The sequence below is a fragment of the Phyllobates terribilis genome, unplaced genomic scaffold (genome assembly GCF_046119375.1).
Source record: "Phyllobates terribilis strain yellow unplaced genomic scaffold, ASM4611937v1 Scaffold_5__5_contigs__length_657084704, whole genome shotgun sequence".
Lineage (NCBI taxonomy): Eukaryota > Metazoa > Chordata > Amphibia > Anura > Dendrobatidae > Phyllobates > Phyllobates terribilis.
The window spans coordinates 93,710,524-93,729,717 of NW_027362765.1; the positions used below are offsets into that span (position 1 = coordinate 93,710,524).

At 46.7% G+C, this 19,194-nt stretch overlaps 1 protein-coding gene across 2 annotated transcripts in view; it reads right to left on the bottom strand.

Moving 5' to 3' along the window:
- SDK2 (sidekick cell adhesion molecule 2) overlaps positions 1-19,194 on the bottom strand; it is a 776,524-nt gene that overhangs the window by 131,113 nt on the left and 626,217 nt on the right. For both annotated transcript variants that reach the window (XM_073682549.1, XM_073682548.1), the window contains exons 7-11: positions 10,311-10,501; positions 9,270-9,353; positions 8,313-8,507; positions 7,202-7,318; positions 2,593-2,760 (exon numbers count right to left, since the gene is read on the bottom strand). In XM_073682549.1, coding sequence (XP_073538650.1) covers positions 2,593-2,760; positions 7,202-7,318; positions 8,313-8,507; positions 9,270-9,353; positions 10,311-10,501 — 755 coding nt within the window. The remainder of the gene's footprint in view (positions 1-2,592; positions 2,761-7,201; positions 7,319-8,312; positions 8,508-9,269; positions 9,354-10,310; positions 10,502-19,194) is intronic.

A 19,194-nucleotide genomic window follows, 5' to 3' on the forward strand; every position in this document is an offset into this window, starting at 1 on the left:
GGGCTCAAAGCAAAGCAGGTTGTATGAAAGCCCAAGGAGCAGATTCCCACTCACTGTTCCAATGAGGGCAGATAAAAGGAATATCTACTAGGTCTGTGCAGTTTGTCACCTCTACAAGTCACCGAAGACTCCAAGAACTGTATATTCTTTGAAGAACCTCATAGAAGTAAAAGTCTGGCCATAGCGAGGCTTTATTTAGGACCTAATTTTGGGTAAAGAGTAACCCAGGACTGATTAATACCGAATATATTTTTTTATTTTAAAGCACCAATTCAGGTGATCCATGAATTAATTATTTAAAGGGGACCTGTCACCAGGTCAAAAGTGGCCAGTTTTTATCTTATGTTATCCTCGTTGCTCCCCTGAGTATTCCATTTTTTTTTTTTATAATCCGTGATACGGTTCCAGAGATATGGAACGGTGCTGATATTTATGGGTTTTACTTAGGGGGTGTGGCACACAGGGCAATTATGCAGAGCACCCAAAGATACGCCCCAGAGGATCTGTGAGCCACGCCCCCTTAAAAACCTGCACTAAATAAAAAGGCTCAGATCTCCGGAACCATATGACGGATTTATAAAACAAAAACAAAAAATGGAATACTCAATGGAGAAACAGGAATAAAATAATAGCAAGGACTGGTCACTTTTTAGTGACAGGTCCTCTTTAAAGGGACAGAACTGTTCTGAAATTATACATTTTATGCAAATTTTGAAAGGCTGATGCATTGAAAAGACTAGATGCCCAAATAGTGATCTGTACTGGTTGCTTGACAGACCCAAGCAATGCCACACCTGAAGTCCTGTTTTTAAGGGGGTATGAACATAACACAGACTATGCAGATAAGCCTCTCGATTTCCTCTTGGGCAATTTCAGCACCAAGATAAGTGACCTCATAACCAACTCCTTACTCTATAATTGTACAAAAGTCACTGCCACTAATTGAAGACAATTAGCATCTTATGTAGTTGATCTTTGGGGAGGGACTGGCTCTCCTTATGGAGACTTGCTGAGTATGGAGTCTATTTGCAAAGCTTTCTGGGAAAACATGCAAATTAGCTCTGTTGCAGATTTCAAGGAAACTCTCAAGTGCTAAATACTAGAGGTCGCTACCCTAGAAGTCAATGTTCGAGCCTTGCAACATTGCAACATGACCAGGGATAAATGCCAAGCCAGAAACTCATTTACAGGTGGCTGTTTCGGGGTGTTAGCCATATTCTTCTCTAAGTGGATGAGGGGCAATTTTCCTCGCTATCATTACACTATATGATTGTATTCTCCTTTTAAAGATTGGATTTTTCAAGCCGGGGCACTGAGCGTTTATAGAGCTGAGCTGGCAAACTTCATTTTCACAGCAAGTTGTGGTTTTCCATAGGACGAGGAGTAAACCTGCTGCATTATCTGAAGTGTAAATCATCACTAGGCCCCACATTATTTTTTGCTGGAACAGAGCAATAGCCATTTATATCCAATTCTACATCTGAGAAGAGATTGCAGCACTTTTTTGGGGGCACGGGGTTACACGCTTACTCATTGCAAATGCCACATTTAATCTGAGAGGCGATGGCCACTGCGGTATAAATGTAGTCCATGCGGACGGCTCCAATCCGCCTAAGCTGATCCCTCCTTTATGGATATGTCCTTTATTTATTTATTTTACTCAGTTATATAGCGCCATTAATTCCACAGCGCTTTACAGACATTATAGGAACTGTCCCCATTGGGGCTCACAATCTAGATTCCCTATCAGTATGTCTTTGGAGTGTGGGAGGAAACCGGAGAACCCAGAGGAAACCCAAACAAAGGGAGAACATACAAACTCCTTGCAGATGTTGTCCTTGGTGGGATTTGAACCCATGACACCAGCGCTGCAAGGCTGCATTGCTAACCACTGAGCCACCGTGCTTAAAAAAGTATTTCCTGTGGCCTGCAAAGGGGGCGTAGTGGGCTGGATGCATTCGTATACTAGCACTGCATTCACTTCACTCTTACGATCGGCAGAGGTCCCGGAGGTTGGACCCCCCATGATCATGAAGTAATGGCATAACGTAGCGATGGGAATAAAGTTTCTTGGTCACGTTTTATAGTGCAAACTGAAATCCTCTTTCCTAAATTCATCGTTTCTCATGTCAAGATCAAACGTAGGGCGTAACGAACCTAATGATGATGCTACTCATTCATAGCTTTGTGAAAACAGGTCATTAAGTGACATCTTGCCCTTTGGGGAAGCCGGCAGAAGGATTATTACACCCTGGGTTTTCCTGATCTAAAAAAAACTCTTTAACATTACCAAAAGGTATTCTTAGCCATAAAACATATCCAGCAATTGTGTAGCCAAGTGTCATTTTCATCGCTTCATAGAGTGACCTCCAAGCGGAATTGAAATATTGAGAGAGCTTGGAAACATAACGGCACCGGTACTAAGCTGCATGAAAAACCTTTTATCCCTAATGACTATAATAAACAACATCAACTCCTACGGCTGCTAAAACAGAGACGAACTGTAAAAAAACAATATGTGTTAGTGGAAGAAGTGGCGGCACTATTTATTTTCCTAGATAGGACGATACGTGGAAGAAGGGCTTCTCTTACCCCAGACGATAACATCAGCGGAGGCCTCATCTGCTCCACGAGAATTGGTAGCGGTGCAGGTATATGTGCCCACGTCTGATATATGTGCTGGGCTAATGAGCAGACTTCCAGACTCCAGAAGGGTGAAACGTGGCAACTGGACAGAGCCGCTGGCCAAGACCTTGTCAGCTGCAGATGGAGGAGAGAAACAAATTAGTAAAAAGAAGATTTAGATTTTTGCCTAACGTGGAAACCTTCAGATTCTGAACATTGAAGATTTGGGTTTGGCGCGAGTATATATATTGTATGTATACTTTGGATCTTATTCAATTTAAGAGTGTGCTTAGGGAATATCCAAATTGTGGTCCCGCTAATATCCTGGACAACAGAGCTCAAATTTGGACTCCAAGTGCAATGGCACTCTTGTATCATGGGTTGCCAGCGCCCGGTATAAGGCGAGTATTCTGCCCATAACCCAAATGTAATGATTCTCCAAAAATAATAATGCCCCCACACCACAAAAAAAAGTTTATACTTGTCTAATCTGAGTGACTGAGTAACTACTCACAGAGAAGGCAGCCTTCCCCAGGACGTGAATGTATTACTGGCTGTAGCAACCTGTTGGCCTACAGGATGGAGAGTGGCGGTCTACCACAGGATCCGTCTATATCATGATGCCACCTGATGATCTGGTGCACCTGGCCAGAAGTCCATGGCATAAATTATAATTAATTTTTCAGTCTGTGCTAGGACATGCCCCTCCAGCTAAGTGGTGCCTATTTTTCAAAAAGTTGACAGAGCTGGCATGAAAAAAGGCCAAAACTTTTAACATTTTTGTGCAATTACGTGATGCACAAAAATTTTCGCAACAGTTTTACACTGGCAAAAGTTGTGCTGGTTCAGAGCCGTAGCTATTTTTGCAGCATGTTTTTTTTGGTGGGGGCTTTTAAAACACCATGAATTTCTGTCATTTTTTAGAAGTTTGTTTCACATACTTTAAAGGTATATTCCTATCTTCATAAATGGAAATTGTCAGATAAAGCTTGTAAATACAACCAATTTTTCAATTTATTCTTATTAAAATTTTCATTCTTTCTTGAATTATTAACACTTTTATTTTGCTTACAGCTTGTTGCCGTAGAGACCGACCACTGCTGCTATACAGCATTACATGCGCTGTGCTTACAAGCTCTTTTCTATTGAGCTTGTAAGCACTGCTTTGGAGCTGGCCAGGATCACTGGAGCGCTCTGTTACCTCCTAATCCCGGTCAGCTTTAGTGCTGTGAGTTCAAGCTAGACATCAGCAGTGGTCGGTCTCCAAGGCAATGAGTTGTAAACAAAAGAAAAGCATTAATATCTCAAGAACGGCTGCAAATTTTAATAAGCAGTAAATTGCAAAAGTGCTTGTTTTTACACGAACTATCTAACATAATCCATCGATGAGGATGGGAAAAAGCCTTTCCATATATATTTAAATAAAAAAAAAGCTAATTTACTTAATATTTATTTTTTTGCTATAGAGAAGCCTATGGGAAAACACTTGAAAAATAAAAAAGTCACACCTAGAACTTGCTGGATTTGGAGAAAAATGTAAAGTCCCAAGAAATGCACCAAACTGTGAAAGAAGGCCACAAAAACGCTCAGCTTGCACTATGTTTGATATTTGCTAATTAACTTCAAGCTAACACAGCAAAAAGCAGTGTGAGAAATGCTGCAAAAAAATATCCATTACATACATCCTTATGGGGCATCTGTGTGGCAAGCACAATGTCATACGGATATCTGTGGCTTATCCCAGGTTCTTTGAGGCCAGTAAGAAAATTTGGAGCATGTATATCTCATTGTATCATGAGGACTCGCCAAGGGTGCCAACCAGAGAGGAGCGAATTTAATCAATTAAAATGGAATTCTCTTTGAATTCTACAAAAGCTTGCATTCTCCAAAACACAGATTTTTTGCAGTTTGTTTGGCACAAATTCAGCAATATGGCATCCAGCTTTAGCTGCCATTTAGCTGAACCGTAAAGGGCTGGCAAAATTTTATAAAAAAACATTCAACACTTAATACTCAACTAACTGCTTACCTGTCCCACCGCTCACCTGTTCCTGTCTTCGTCACCTGTTCTTTTCGACTTTCCCCGGTCGTGTGGATCTTCTTCGGCCTGCTTTACTCTATTCTGAGTCTTCCGGCACCGAAGAAGCCTCTGTCGTTACTGCACGCTGTGCTGTCACGTCAAGCATCCCCAGAGACTTTGACTAGGCTTTGAGTGCAATGGCACACAGTAATGTCAATGGCATAGTTGTTGGTGGAAGTCCCGTCGTAGAGTGAACAAGACCAAAGAAGATGCGAGAAATGAGGGAAGGGGAAAAGTAGAGGCACAGAGGACCAAAAGTTGAGCTGCAGGACAGGTGAGCGGTGAGTTGAGTTTTTTTGCACCCTACATTTATTATGCACCAGGGTCTAAAGAGAACATAATACGGGTCTTTCAATCGGCCTTGAATATCCTTTCTGCATATCAAATTTCCATGTAAAAATCTGCATGATTTGGTGAATTAGAATTTTGGCAAATTTGATCGACTCCAGTGTTGACCTGGCTTTAGACATCATTCTCAATCACAGCCATATGGGCTGCTGTCATGTGGTCTACTTTTTTTCCGCCCTGTAACCTTCAGACTTTACCTTTCATAAATTTCTCAAAAACAAAAAAAAATTTTTTCTACGTTCTTATTTTTCCAGTCCGGGAAACAGGTCAAGATTCATCCATCCCAGCAGCCCTCGTCTCCTTGCGAAGGGTTACGTTTATGCTAAATTGAAAAAGCCGAAAGATCTTCCAGTTTCTATGGCTTCCATTAAAGAAAAACTCCAGGTCATAAACCGCGTTGATATACAGAAAGGTTTAACCCTTCACCTCGTCCGCTCCTATTAACATAGACATTCTTTTTTTTTCCGCTTTGCTCTTGTGCATAAAACGAGTTGGACTATTACACGGTTTAAGCCTGGATCACCGCTGGCGGAGAGGCCGCGGCCGGGTATATATCTTCTTCAGGGCTGAATGCAAACTGTGCATTGAAGAATATGGCTCTGTCATATATTATAAGGCAGTTCTGCTTTATTAACCTGTCTTGTGCCAGTTTTATTTGAGGAACAGAGGACTGGCACTGCTGTCGTCTGGAGATGAGAGGCTCGGCATATGATTTATACACCGGCTGGGAGCGGAGGATCGGCTTATCATTCATACACAGGCAAGAGATGAGAAAGCTCTCCGTATAACTAACACACGACGCAAAGTATAGAGCCGAGGAACTCTGCAAATCATTGTACACCATGGAGGGAGCCGGCGAATATCACTGTCCGTCGGCTTCACACGTAGCTACAGTCAGATAGGGGATATGAGGAGGCTTTATGTATCCGAGTGTGCTGAGCCGGGAGACCGGTAAATTATTCAGGACGACTTTATTTTCAGACGGATCTTGCAGGCTGTTGACGGACAGATTGTCTGCACCCCTTAAAAGCTTTAGCGGAGTGATGTGGTTTTTTTGGGCTTCAAACACAAAGCAACAAACTCATCTTGCGCCCACGCATGAGCATCTTCACTTTCTGGTATACGGTAACGTAACTACTGTTATATAACTCAGTAAGTGCTGGCAGATCGCAAGTAATCTGACATTAAAAAAATAAGTTGGAAGCAGAACGTTCTCTTGCAGAGATTTACTTGACACATCGGTCATTAGTTTGGTACTTGACGCTATTCTGGGCAACCTGGGGATGGGTTTATGGCTATTGGATACCATAGACAGTTTTAGGCAGGTGTGAAAAAAATACTGTAAAAAATACTGTTCATAGTTTATTTTTATCAATTGACAAAATGCAAAGTGAATCAACAAAAGAGAAATGTAAATCACATCGATATTTGGTGACCGCCCTTTGCCTTCATCACTTGTATACAGTTTTTGAAGGAACTCAGCAGGAGGTTGTTCCAAACTTGTTGTGGTTTTGAGTAACCAGCCTGGTACAATAACCAGGCTGGTTCTTCAAAAAGAGCCGTTGATGCCGGGAGAGAGGAGGTGGTTCTCAGGTCAATCAGACTGCCAACAATTACTGACTTGGCTGCTGGATGGTGTCTTGCAAATTGATTGGCACCAATCCTACTCCCTAAACATTAGACTGCCAGCTGATATTGGTGGGTTTGGTTGACTTTGGTCTAATATGTAGACCTTTATCCAGCACTGGTTGCAAGTTCAGTCATGGCTTCACCACATTGGTGCATGCACTAAATGACCATTTATTCGGGCAGATTGTGCCCATAAGAATTATTGTTCGACTATATACAAGTTGGTAGGAGCTTGTTTGAAGGCCCCTTCTCAAGAGCCAATATATACTGCATGGTGGCAGACCATTGATTAGAATGATCCATCTGTTTCTGGGATATGGTTGACAGCACATCTGACGTGTACAAGGAGAGATGTGCTTCCGACACCAGTGATTTTCATGCCGCCTCAAAAGATCCCATCAGCTGGAAAATAAACGCTTTGCCCTTTTGTCGGATGATTGGCAGCATATTTACAAGGACCAATCAGTGGCAATAAGCATCTTTATGAGCCCTAGTTCTCCAAAAGACTTTAAACTTTACCTTTTTGCCAAGTAATAGCAGGTCGGGGAGCTCCAGAGGTTTCACACTGCAGCACCAGTGCAGTTCCATCTATCACTGTACTGTCTAGGGGACCTTTTGTGATGTTGGGAGCGATACCTTTAAGATAGAAAAAATATAAATTATTTTAGTTCAGGTAAAAAAAATTTAATTGGCGGACCAAATCTTCAGATTGAAGGGAAGGAGAACAGAAGGCACTGATATTGCCTGGTCTGATTTGTGCACATATTTTTGCATAGGTATAAAAATAGGATTGGGCATCTGGGGCAAACACTGGATTTTGAAAAGGTAAGAAGGCAGAGATGGATGAATGTGTCCATCATCCAATATAATCACTTTTTACTGTATGCATGTGTACATGCAGGAGAAGACACAGGCAGAAAATGGGCCCTGGACAAGAACAATATATGGGTTAAACTACCGATCTCAGTGCTGTGAGCGGTAACTATAAGTTCTTCGGGCACACCTCTATGACTGAAAGCCTGCGGCAGAGAAATAAAGTTCTTTTTCTACTGGGGGCCGCACTTTCAGTAACGAGGCCGGGCACCTTAATAACGCTATTAACCTGCAGATTAACTCTATATCTGCAGTTTAATAGTGTTATCAGACCTGACAGGTAAACCTTGTCGTGGTGGCCATCCCAATAGGTACAACTTGACGTGGTGTCCATCCCAATGGGTACACCATGTCGTGGTGGGATGTTTTTTATGCTTTTTTTGATCAAAATAGCATTAACTAAGTAAGCTATGTTATTTACATGTAGGGTATATGCTCATTTTGTTTTCTTTTTGTTTTTTTCTTGGGTTTTGTCAGGTTCCCTTTACATGTCACTACACCTTTGTTCTATTGAGGAGAGACACTGGTACATGCACGGCGGATCAATTGCCAATGAGTCTGATGCCCAAAGCCATTGTAATTAATAGGTCCTGAACCCAAGACTTAGCAGATGATTCCTCAATGATGTCACCCAGTGATCACTAGGGTCTCTCCGCGCTCATTGCAGTATCATGTGAATGAGCGGAGGAGCAGTGACAAGGGTGCTCTACTTTTCCTATGGCCAAGTTCTTTTGTTGTTTTACATTTGTGCACTTACTAGTTACAGCCAGGTAGGTGGAGGTCTGTATTTCCCCCGCACTGTTTCGGGCAAAGCACTGGAACATTCCCGTGTCCTCGGGCATCAGTCCGCTGATCCGTAAGCTTCCTGCGCTTACGGTGCGAAACCTGGTGTCCCTCCGTCCATCAATCAGAGCAGCATCCTTATACCAGGAGATAGACGGCTGGGGTACTCCTGTGGTGGGCAAGAAGAAGAGAAAGTAATAAGAAAAAAAGTGGGCAGGGAAAGACAATTGACTTGCAGAGAAAAATAATTATAAAACTGCAAGAAGTAGAAAGTAAAGTGAAACGAGGAGAAAAAAAAAGCCAGAGGACAGTAAAAATCCACACACTATCTGAGAAGTAGCGTCTCCTGGGTACTTAACATAACAGAGCATATTAAATCATCTCCAGATCCCTTCAATGTTATAGTCATTTATTTTTTCCAAATGCTTCGGGGCTGCAGTGCCCTTTTCTGGTAGTAATTATACATACAGCACGAGCCTAATTGCAGCGCTAGTGATTATTGCTGACAAGTGAGCATATATTACCAGCACCAGGACTTGAGCGCAGAACGGCGAGGACATATGGGAATGAACTCTGAATCCTAGATCTGAACAGAGCACCAAGGCCACTTCCTCAGGGGGCAAAATTAGAGGGCTCACAACCTGCTTGTGTCCTATAGTAAGCATTCATTCATTAAAGGGTATTAATACTTTATCCACCTTTTTTGTAAAAAGGTTCCCATCATGTTAATTTGAAGTCACACATCCACATTTTGCAGACTGAATATGGACCTCGATGCACTGACCGACCGCGGATCTCCTAACCCAAGCTCGACAGCCACTTAGGCATATGTTATATTCAGGTGACATAGCAGTCGGAACGTGGACCACAAAATGCAGATGTGTGAACCCAGCCTTAAGCTGACCACAGGGTGGTGCAGTCTCACTCTTACCTTTCGCCTGGCATGGGATGTCAATCACTTTTTCCATCTCTGCTGTCAAGTGTTTCTCTGGCTCCTTTACAAACTGAGGGGGTTCTAAGATAAGACAGAGTCAATGAAATCAATTATTGCCAATGCAAAAGCAAATAAGCAGGAAATAAAAAGAAAAGTGAGAGCCTCAAAGGGGTTGTCCACCTTTCGGGCTAATTTATTTCTTTTCTTAAATTATTTTTGCAATTGGGTTTTATTCAATATTTGGCACCGTTTGCCTCCTATAGCCTCCGTCTTGCACTATCTATTGCTGGCTGCAGAAAGCGTTAACTGAGAATCCATCAGTGATCTCATTCTGACATCTAATGGAAGAGTTTGCAACTCTTTTATCTGTCTTTTTCTGAGCTCTTTTCAGCTGACCACATCAAAGTTGAATATGCAGGGAAACAAAGAGCCTGTAAAAGTCAAACAGTGCTAAATTTTTAATGCAAATTGATTTTTTTGCATTCAAGTAAAAGAAAAAAATGTTTCCGATTAAATTATAATCTATTTTTGACTTTTTGCTATTTCTATCTTCTTTTTTCATGTTTCTAAATGTGTAGGCAGTTGGGATTTGCTAATTGGCAATGGATCTCAATTACAGACGTGTAATCAATTCCGAGTCACCTGAACCCTCCATATGTCATCGATTTCATTGCATACCGCCCATATGCAGATAATTGGATGGGACACTGTATTCCTTGCTTGTAACCTGAGTGACGGAGCAGCGAGGAGGCTGTAAGTATTAAAGCCGTTAACTTTGTGCACGCAGCACTGAGAAAACTCAATGTATAGGAAAGACCATCATGGGGTAGTGATGAACGGAGTGGATGCCGCGTCTTGGTGGGTGTCTCAGGTTGCAGTGTGTGTTTGGTGCAGCAATGATTGGATGGGTCTTCTGTCATTTGACAGTGGCTCCATCATCCATAAGTAGAAGCATTTGGACCCTATGGAGGAAAGGAGGGATGTCTGCCTCTCCATCCACCCCGTATCGTGCCGATGATGAGTTTATCGTCTTCTTACCGAGTACAGTGAGGTATGCCCCTGAGGTGACGGCCGGGACGCTGCTGCTACGTAAGGTGGCTTCACAAGAGTAATAACCGGCGTCACTCAGTGTGGGGTTCAAAATAGTCAGTCGGCGACCAAACTCGCTCACTCCGATGGACATGGGGACCCCATCCTTCCTCCATGCAATGTTTAACTTGATAAGAGGCCTGGAAATATCAGAAGCAGAAACAGGTCAGGGAAGAAAAAGTTGTAAAAACAGCATAAAAAGTCCATAGGAATTGTGTGCGGGGAATGGAGAAGTGATGTTGTCTACGGCACCTGCACAAGATGTCGTGATAGCATCACCCATAACACAAAATTCACAGACGGGTGAAGCGGACAACAATGATTATCTGGTGACAATGGCACCTGGCATGGGCTACTAACCTATTAAAAAGCCTCACAGAAAAAGGACAAAGATTTAAAAAACATCACAGAAAAAGAAACAACCTTACCAACACCAAGTCAGTTACTGACCTATTAGGAGCAAATGAACAATCAGTTCTTGTAGTTCATGTGTTGGAAGCCGGAAAATAAGGCAATGGTAAGGATCCAAGCGACAATGGCAAAGGCCAAAATGTAATTACTGAATGATTAAGGCAGAGTATCTACAAAACAGCAGGTCTTGTGGGATGTTCCCGGTATATGGCAGGTCTTGTGGGGTGTTTTCGGTATATGGCAGGTCTTGTGGGGTGTTCTCAATATACTGCAGGTCTTGTGGGATGTTCCCGGTATATGGCAGGTCTTGTGGGATGTTCCCGGTATATGGCAGGTCTTGTGGGGTGTTTTCGGTATATGGCAGGTCTTTTGGGATGTTTTCGGTATATGGCAGGTCTTGTGGGGTGTTTCTGGTATATGGCAGGTCTTGTGGGATGTTTCTGGTATATGGCAGGTCTTGTGGGGTGTTTGCAGTATATGGCTGGTCTTGTGGGGTGTTCCCGGTATACAGCAGGTCTTGTGGAGTGTTCCCGGTATACGGCAGGTCTTGTGGGGTGTTCCTGATATAGGGTACGTCTTCTGGGGTGTTCCCAGAATACATCAAGTCTTGTTGGGTGTTCCTGGTATATGGCAGTTCTTGTGGAGTGTTCCAAGTATACAGCAAACCTTATGGGGTGTTCCTGGTATACGGCAGGTCTTGTGGGGTGTTCCTGTGGCGCCCTGCTGCGCAATAGTGCCACAGATCCCTGAGGGGTGCATTAAAGGATTTCTCCACAAGAGGCCCTCAGAGCATACACACACCTCCACCCTACCTCAGACCACCAGAGGGAGCCCGGATAGGAACATATATAGGGCACTGGAGGGTGGAGTTAGGAGTTCAGTTCTCCTCAGGAAGTGAGTAGAGACAGAGAACAGAGAACAGAGTTCCTGCTGACAGGCAAGGAGGAACAAAGTCTGCTTAAGGAACAGAGTCAGTTCCAGCAGCAAGCTCAGGTTAGTGAGCTAGGAGCGTGTCGACGCTCAGAGAGCGGCAGAAGAAGCAGCCAGCTAGCTGCCAGTGTGTATAGCCTAGTGAGGGCCCCGAGTAGGCCGAAGGCTAGAGGAGTGAATAGCATTGGGGGTAGAGGAGCTTTACCAGCTCACCCCAGAAAGCATATACCGGACACCGGGTCCGTGTCTACAGGGCCGTATATCCCCTGTAGAGACAACCGGAGACCCCTGGAAGACTTCAGGTCCCAGGATCACCCAAGAGCTGATACGTAACAGAGCCAGGAGACACGGAGGCCCCACAAGCAGGGAGTGTGTACTCCAGGAGAAGACCCTACCACAAAGTCAGCCGGTGCAGGACAGAAACCAAGTTAGGCTTAGCTCCAGGCAGGTCAGAAACTTACTACAGAGAGGCAAGAAACAGGAGGCCATACACCCGCTCACTGGGGAGAATCCGGACGTGCACCACTCACCCTACAGTGCCCCGGGGTGTTCCTGAACTAATTCCAGTAAAGGTACAGAAGTGACTTTCTTGTGTGCTCCCATTCTTGCTCTGACCCGGCTGGGTCCCCTCTGTCCTGCATCCCCCCTCCTACGCTGCCCTGGGGCCCTGCTCCACCTGTGGGGAGCGATACCATCTAAGCTGCCACAACACCGGCCTCAGTGGACTGCCGCAGTGCTGGAGATCCTCACCAGACACCACAGGTGGCATCACGAACTTTCATATAATTATCCACCCTTTTAAAGAGAGGCCCAAGGTACGGGCCCGGGAGGAGACTACCGCGACATCCCCAAGACCAGGCAACAAGGCCCGGGCGCCGAGTCATCCCCATCCCCTGGGCTCGACATTCTCTTTCTGGCGTCACGAACAGGATTGCGTGCCCGCGGCAACGGAAGGAGTTGTGCCCGTTGCCACTGGGTACTGTGCGCCTTAAAAGACTGTAAAACTTACCGTGGTGAAGATTTCCCGCCATTTCAGAGGTTTCCCGCCATTGTCCACCATTTTTCCTGTTGCTTCGTGGGAAGAAGAAGGGAGTAACCGCGCGAAACCCAGGGCACGCCCCACGCACTGACGCAGCGTCAGGTCCTGGCAGAGGCCCCAACGCACGCTCTGACGTAAGACGCGAAGCGACGCAAGGTCCTACCAGAAGACCGTCACATGCGGAGCTGTGGCCTATAGAAAAGAAGGTAGGCCAGGGTTCACTAGGGGGGCGCCAGGATGTCGCAGGAGCGGCACGATACCGGAGTCCGGGTCGAAGTCCCTGATAATCCACCCGCGGCCGCCGCGCAGGCTGGAGCAGCAGCTCCATCACCATGGCCTGTAGCCCCTATCGTACCATTGACTTTACCGTACATACCTGGAGCAAAGTGGCTCCCCCAGTACAGCGGCAAGCCAGACACCCTGTCTGGATTCAAGCGCAAAATATGCAGCATACTGGACATGTATTCTATGACGGACAAACAAAGGGCTGCAGTTGTTGTGTGACAATTGACTGGTGCTGCGGAGAGAGAAGTAGAGACTTGGTCGGCCGCAGACCAGGAGTCAGTGTCCGCAATTTTCAAAAAGCTACAGACTGCTCTAAGAAACCGGAGGACAGTGTTCGGGACTATGCCTGCCGTTTACAAGGGGCCCTGCAAGCTCTGAAACAGGTCAGTCCAACCAGCATAACTGATGAAAGTAAAATGATAAAAGAACAATTTGTCCGGGGGCTGAGGTCCCAATAGGAGAGCAGGACTGTGCGTTGGTGGTCCTTGGATCATCCAGATGCCACCTTTGACACCCTTAAGGACATGGCTATAAAGGGACTGCAACCCCTGGAAACAGCAGATACTGCTATCCCACGTTACCAGGATGGGGCCACTCCAACACCCGCAGCACCCACCTTTTCCCCGCTGGCTGTTGAAGCTAAAGTGCAAGCAGCGCCCCCTTGTGAGCTGGACAGTCTGCGCTCAGAGGTGCGCCAGCTGACTAAAAACCTGGCCACTGTGATGAGCGCCCTACAGCTGCGGACAGAGCCAGAGATGGAGGGAAAGATCCTGCTAGGCGACGGCCCTGAGGATGTCCCCTGGATGAGAGGAAGGAGGAGGACGCCGCCGCCCCGGAGGAGGACAACACCGCCCCGGAGGAGGACAACGCCACCCTGTGGAAGGACCAACAACCAGCGCCACCCTCAACGAGAGTTTGTCTGCCACCGCTGCCAGAAGGCAGACCACACAGTGCGCAATTGCCCTTTAAAGGAGCAAACCCTGGGTCCGAGGGCCAACACCCAGGAATAGACGAAGTAGGCCCCTCAGACTGGCACAGCAGGTTCGTGGGAGGAAGACCTTTCCTGTCCATAATCCTGGACAGCATTGCGATACCTGCCCTGCTGGACACTGGATCTCAGGTAACAGCTATGCCTGATGTCCTTTACAAAAGATACTGGTCCATGGACAGTCTCCAACCCCCAAACCCAGATTTTTCAGTATATGCCTCTAATGGCCTCCCTCTTAACCTAGTCAGGGTTAAGGATGTGGCGGTCAAGGTGGGGAGAGTGGAGTTGAAGGACCAGGGACTCGTTGTAGTAGAGACTGTCTCTGATGACTCAGGACTGAATATGGTACTAGGCACTAACATTGTTGGTAACTGTTTGGAGGAGGTTGTGTTTTTTCCAACAGCTCGCTGACGTTGCCAGACCAGGGCAGAAGAGAGCGATCCAGAAGGAGATTCGAGCCCTGAAGTACCAGCAGCAAGTAAAGCTAACCGGTGGTGAGATTGGTAATGTGCGGGTAACAGATCCCATACCCATTGTGATTCCCCCAGTGAGTGAAATGCTTATCTGGTGTAGAGCAGCAATAGGTCTTAAAGGACAGAGCTACCAGGCGGTAGTAGAACCCCTTAGCTCAGAGCACAGACCTACACTCTTAACTGTCAGAGGGGTAGTGGATGTACGCAATGGGAGGGTGCCCGTCCGTCTTCTCAACTATGGGGAAGACGAGGTCAGATTACCACGCTATGCCACTGTTGCCAAGTTACATGCAGTAAATAATAACTCCATTCACACGGCGGAGTCATTAACCTCACACGATCAAGTGGAGGATAATGACCCGTCAACCCAGGTGGAGGATTGGTGTCGGCAGATCCATGTTGGGACAGACACCACTCCTGCCCACCAGAAACAGGGGGTACGCCGGGTGGTTCAGGAATACGCGCAGGTATTCAGCGAACACCCACTTGACTTTGGGAGGATTAAGGGGGTACAACATCACATTCCCACAGGCAACCATCCCCCCATCAAGGAACGGTACAGGCCTATACCTCCAGCACACTACCAGAAAGCCAAGGAGATGTTGCACGACATGAAGAAGGCAGGGGTAGTAAGGGATAGTTGTAGTCCCTTGGCAGCTCCCCTAGTTCTAGTCAGGAAAAAGGACGGAAGCATGAGAATGTGTGTAGATTACAGACAAGTAAATCGCATTACACATAAAGATGCATACCCTTTACCACATATTGAGGAATCCCTGGCTGCCTTAAAGTCTGCAAATTACTTTTCCACCCTTGACCTCACTAGTGGGTACTGGCAAGTAGCTGTGGCTGAGGAGGATCGGGAGAAGACGGCTTTCACCACCCCGATGGGACTCTGCGAGTTCAACAGTATGCCGTTTGGACTCTGCAATGCCCCCGGAACGTTCCAGAGATTGATGGAGTGCTGCCTGGGACACCGCAACTTCGAGACTCTACTACAATACCTGGATGACGTGATAGTGTACTCCAAAACGTATGAGGACCACTTGAAGCACCTGGCAGAGGTATTTGAGTCACTGTCCCAGTATGGGATGAAGTTGAAGCCCTCCAAGTGGCACCTACTCAAGAGAAAGGTACAGTACCTGGGGCACATTGTCAGTCCAGAAGGGGTAGCACCAGACCCGGAAAAGGTCACTGCCATCCAGAAATGGCCGGAGCTGAAGAGCCTCAAGGATGTGCGTCAGTTCCTGGGACTAGTGGGATACTACCGGAGGTTTGTAAAAGATTACACCAAGAAAGCAGCGCCTCTGCAAGACTTCCTGGTAGGACAATCCCCCAAAGGCAGAAATCCCCCATTCCACTGGGGTAAAGAGCAGGCTGAATCATTTCAAGAGATGAAGGAGATCCTGACAGGCAACGAGATCCTAGCCTACCCTGGCTACAGCCAACCGTTCCTGCTGCATACTGATGCCAGCAACGAAGGACTGGGGGCTGTCCTAAGTCAGAAGCAGAATGGCCAAGAGAAAGTGATCGCATACGCAAGCAGGAAGCTCCGCCCGACTGAGAGGAACCCAGAGAACTATAGCAACTTTAAGTTAGAGTTCCTGGCCTTGGTCTGGGCCATCACTGAAAGGTTCAAGCACTACCTAGCCTCCAGCAAGTTCACTGCCTACACTGACAATAACCCCTTGACTCATCTGGAAACAGCCAAGCTAGGAGCCATGGAGCAAAGATGGATGGCTCTGCTGTCAAACTACCAATTCACTATTAAGTACCGGGCGGGCCACAAGAACGTCAACGCCGATGCCCTGTCCAGGATGCCTCACCAGTCAGACACTGAAGAAGAAGTGGATGACCTGGAGGAGATTGAACTACCTGCCTTTCATCAGAATGGAATGGTCCACGAGCAACGAGCCTCCAGGAGGCCTCGCGGTAAGACGTTAAACTCCCTGCCTCACCACAGCTGGAAAGAGACCCAGGACAGCGACCCGGTTGTCAGCCGTATCAAGGAGCTGATAACCCAAGAAGGTTCCTCCCTGGAGAAGGATGCGTCTCTCCAAGCAAAACAGCTGTGGAATGAGAGAAGCCGGCTGTTTATCTACCGTGAGAAGCTGTGCCGGAGGTACGTCAACCCAAAAACCCACGAGATGGTGTGGCAGATAGTGGTTCTCAAGACGGACATCCAGATGGTGTTGGAGGCCTACCACGATCAGGCGGGGCACTTTGGCTGGAAAAAGCTAGAAACCCTGCTGAAGTGTCGATTCTACTGGGTGGGAATGAGCAGCTCCATTGAGAGGTGGTGCAGAGACTGTGGACCCTGTAGCCTCAGAAGAAAGGACTACAGCAGCCAGAAGGCGCCCCTGCAACCCATCAAGATGACTCGACCCCTGGAGATCGTGGCACTGGACCATGTCAAGCTGTCACCCAGCAGGTCAGGATACTCCTATGCCCTGACCATGGTGGATCACTACTCCAGGTTCCTGGTGGTCGCCCCCGTCAAAGACCTGATGGCAGAGACAGCAGCAAAGATGTTTAAAGCGTATTTCTGCAGACCCCATGGATACCCTGAGCAGGTGCTGACTGACCAAGGCCCAGCCTTCGAGGACGAGTTATTCATGGAGTTCTGCCATTTGTACGGGTGTAAGAAGATAAGAACTACACCGTACCACCCACAAACCAATGGTCTCTGTGAAAAAATGAACAACATCGTCATCGACCTGCTGAAGACCTTACCACTTGAGGAGAGAAATCAGTGGCCAGACCTACTACCTGACCTGGTAGATCTGTACAATCACATACCTGTGAGTTCCACCAACTGCACTCCAGCCTATCTCATGCGGGCAAGACCAGGAAAGTTGCCCATGGACCTGGAGCTTGGTGTTGTAGAACCAGAAGCAGACGTGACCACTGAAGACTGGGACACGACCAGACAGGAGCAGTACAGAAGAGTACAAGCCTGTGTCGAAGACAGTCTCACTCGGGTGAGGGATAAACAAGAAGCACAATACAACAGAAGTGCACCGGCAGAACCCTTCACACCAGGAGAAGTGGTATTGAAAAGGAAAAGGAGAAACCACAAACTTATTGACCAGTGGGAGAGAGAACCCTACACTGTGTTGAATTCAAGGTTTGATAACAGGAAGACGTGTTTGATCAGCAAAGATGGAGGAAGAACAACTGCAAGAGTATATAGGGACCACGTGATGTTGTGTCCAGATCTGCTAAAACTTCAAGAAGTGCCTCTCATTATCCAGGAGGAACCTGAAGAAGCAGTAATCCATACTGACTTAGGAGACTTCCCGGCAGATTGGCCTCAAATAGGAGGAGCAGTCATAATCCCAGTACTCCAATTCTTCCAACAGCCAGAAGACCCTCCACAGCAAGTTGAACCTGTAAGTGCTGCAGAAGAGCCTAGTGCCGCAGACGAGCCTAGTGCCGCAGAAGAGCCTGCTCAAGAAGAATCCCCGGAAGAAGGATCCCCGGCAGAAGCAGAGCAAGAAGGCCCAGCCAATGGTGAACTTGCCAGCCCAGTAGCGAGGTTAAGGCAGTTTTTCAATACCATCGCTAGTAGAACAAACGGGGTAGTTGAGAGAAACACTGACACTACATAGACCACCGCACTACGCAGATCTACACGTAGCACGAAAGGTCAACCCCTTGTCAGGTACACTAAGTAATACAGTTAAACTCTGACAAATGTAGATAGTTACCTCTGGGGTATTGTAGTGTATTGTATATTGTATTATACTGTGTATTGCCTTTATGTATGCATCTAATTTATGTATTTCCCTGAATGGACAATTCACGTGATATGGACACTTTGCTTATTTGTTTTCCATTACCCTATGGGTATCTAAGAACTCTGTGGCTGAGGACTATGTGCAGCCCAAAGACTTTTCTTTGTACGTATTTGCACTCCCTGGAGTGCCCCTTTGAGCAACCTCTCCGGAAGAGACTTGGACTTTCTGCTTGCTCACTGCCTACTGCTATTGCAATGTATATATATATTTATTCATGTTTTGGTTATGCAACGTTCAAAGTGTCCTAACCTCCCATAAAGGGAAGATTGTTACTGTTTATTATTGTTTACAAAATATGCTTCAGCCCCGGAGTGCTGACTTTAACTAGGGGGGAATGTGGCGCCCTGCTGCGCAATAGTGCCACAGATCCCTGAGGGGTGAATTAAAGGATTTCTCCACAAGAGGCCCTCAGAGCATACACACACCTCCACCCTACCTCAGACCACCAGAGGGAGCCCGGATAAGAACATATATAGGGCACTGGAGGGTGGAGTTAGGAGTTCAGTTCTCCTCAGGAAGTGAGTGGAAACAGAGAACAGAGTTCCTGCTGACAGGCAGAGAGGAACAAAGTCTGCTTAGGGAGCAGAGTCAGTTCCAGCAGCAAGCTCAGGTTAGTGAGCTAGGAGCGTGTCGACGCTCAGAGAGCGGCAGAAGAAGCAGCCAGCTAGCTGCCAGTGTGTATAGCCTAGTGAGGGCCCCGAGTAGGCCGAAGGCTAGAGGAGTGAATAGCATTGGGGGTAGAGGAGCTTTACCAGCTCACCCCAGAAAGCATATACCGGACACCGGGTCCGTGTCTACAGGGCCGTATATCCCCTGTAGAGACAACCGGAGACCCCTGGAAGACTTCAGGTCCCAGGATCACCCAAGAGCTGATACGTAACAGAGCCAGGAGACACGGAGGCCCCACAAG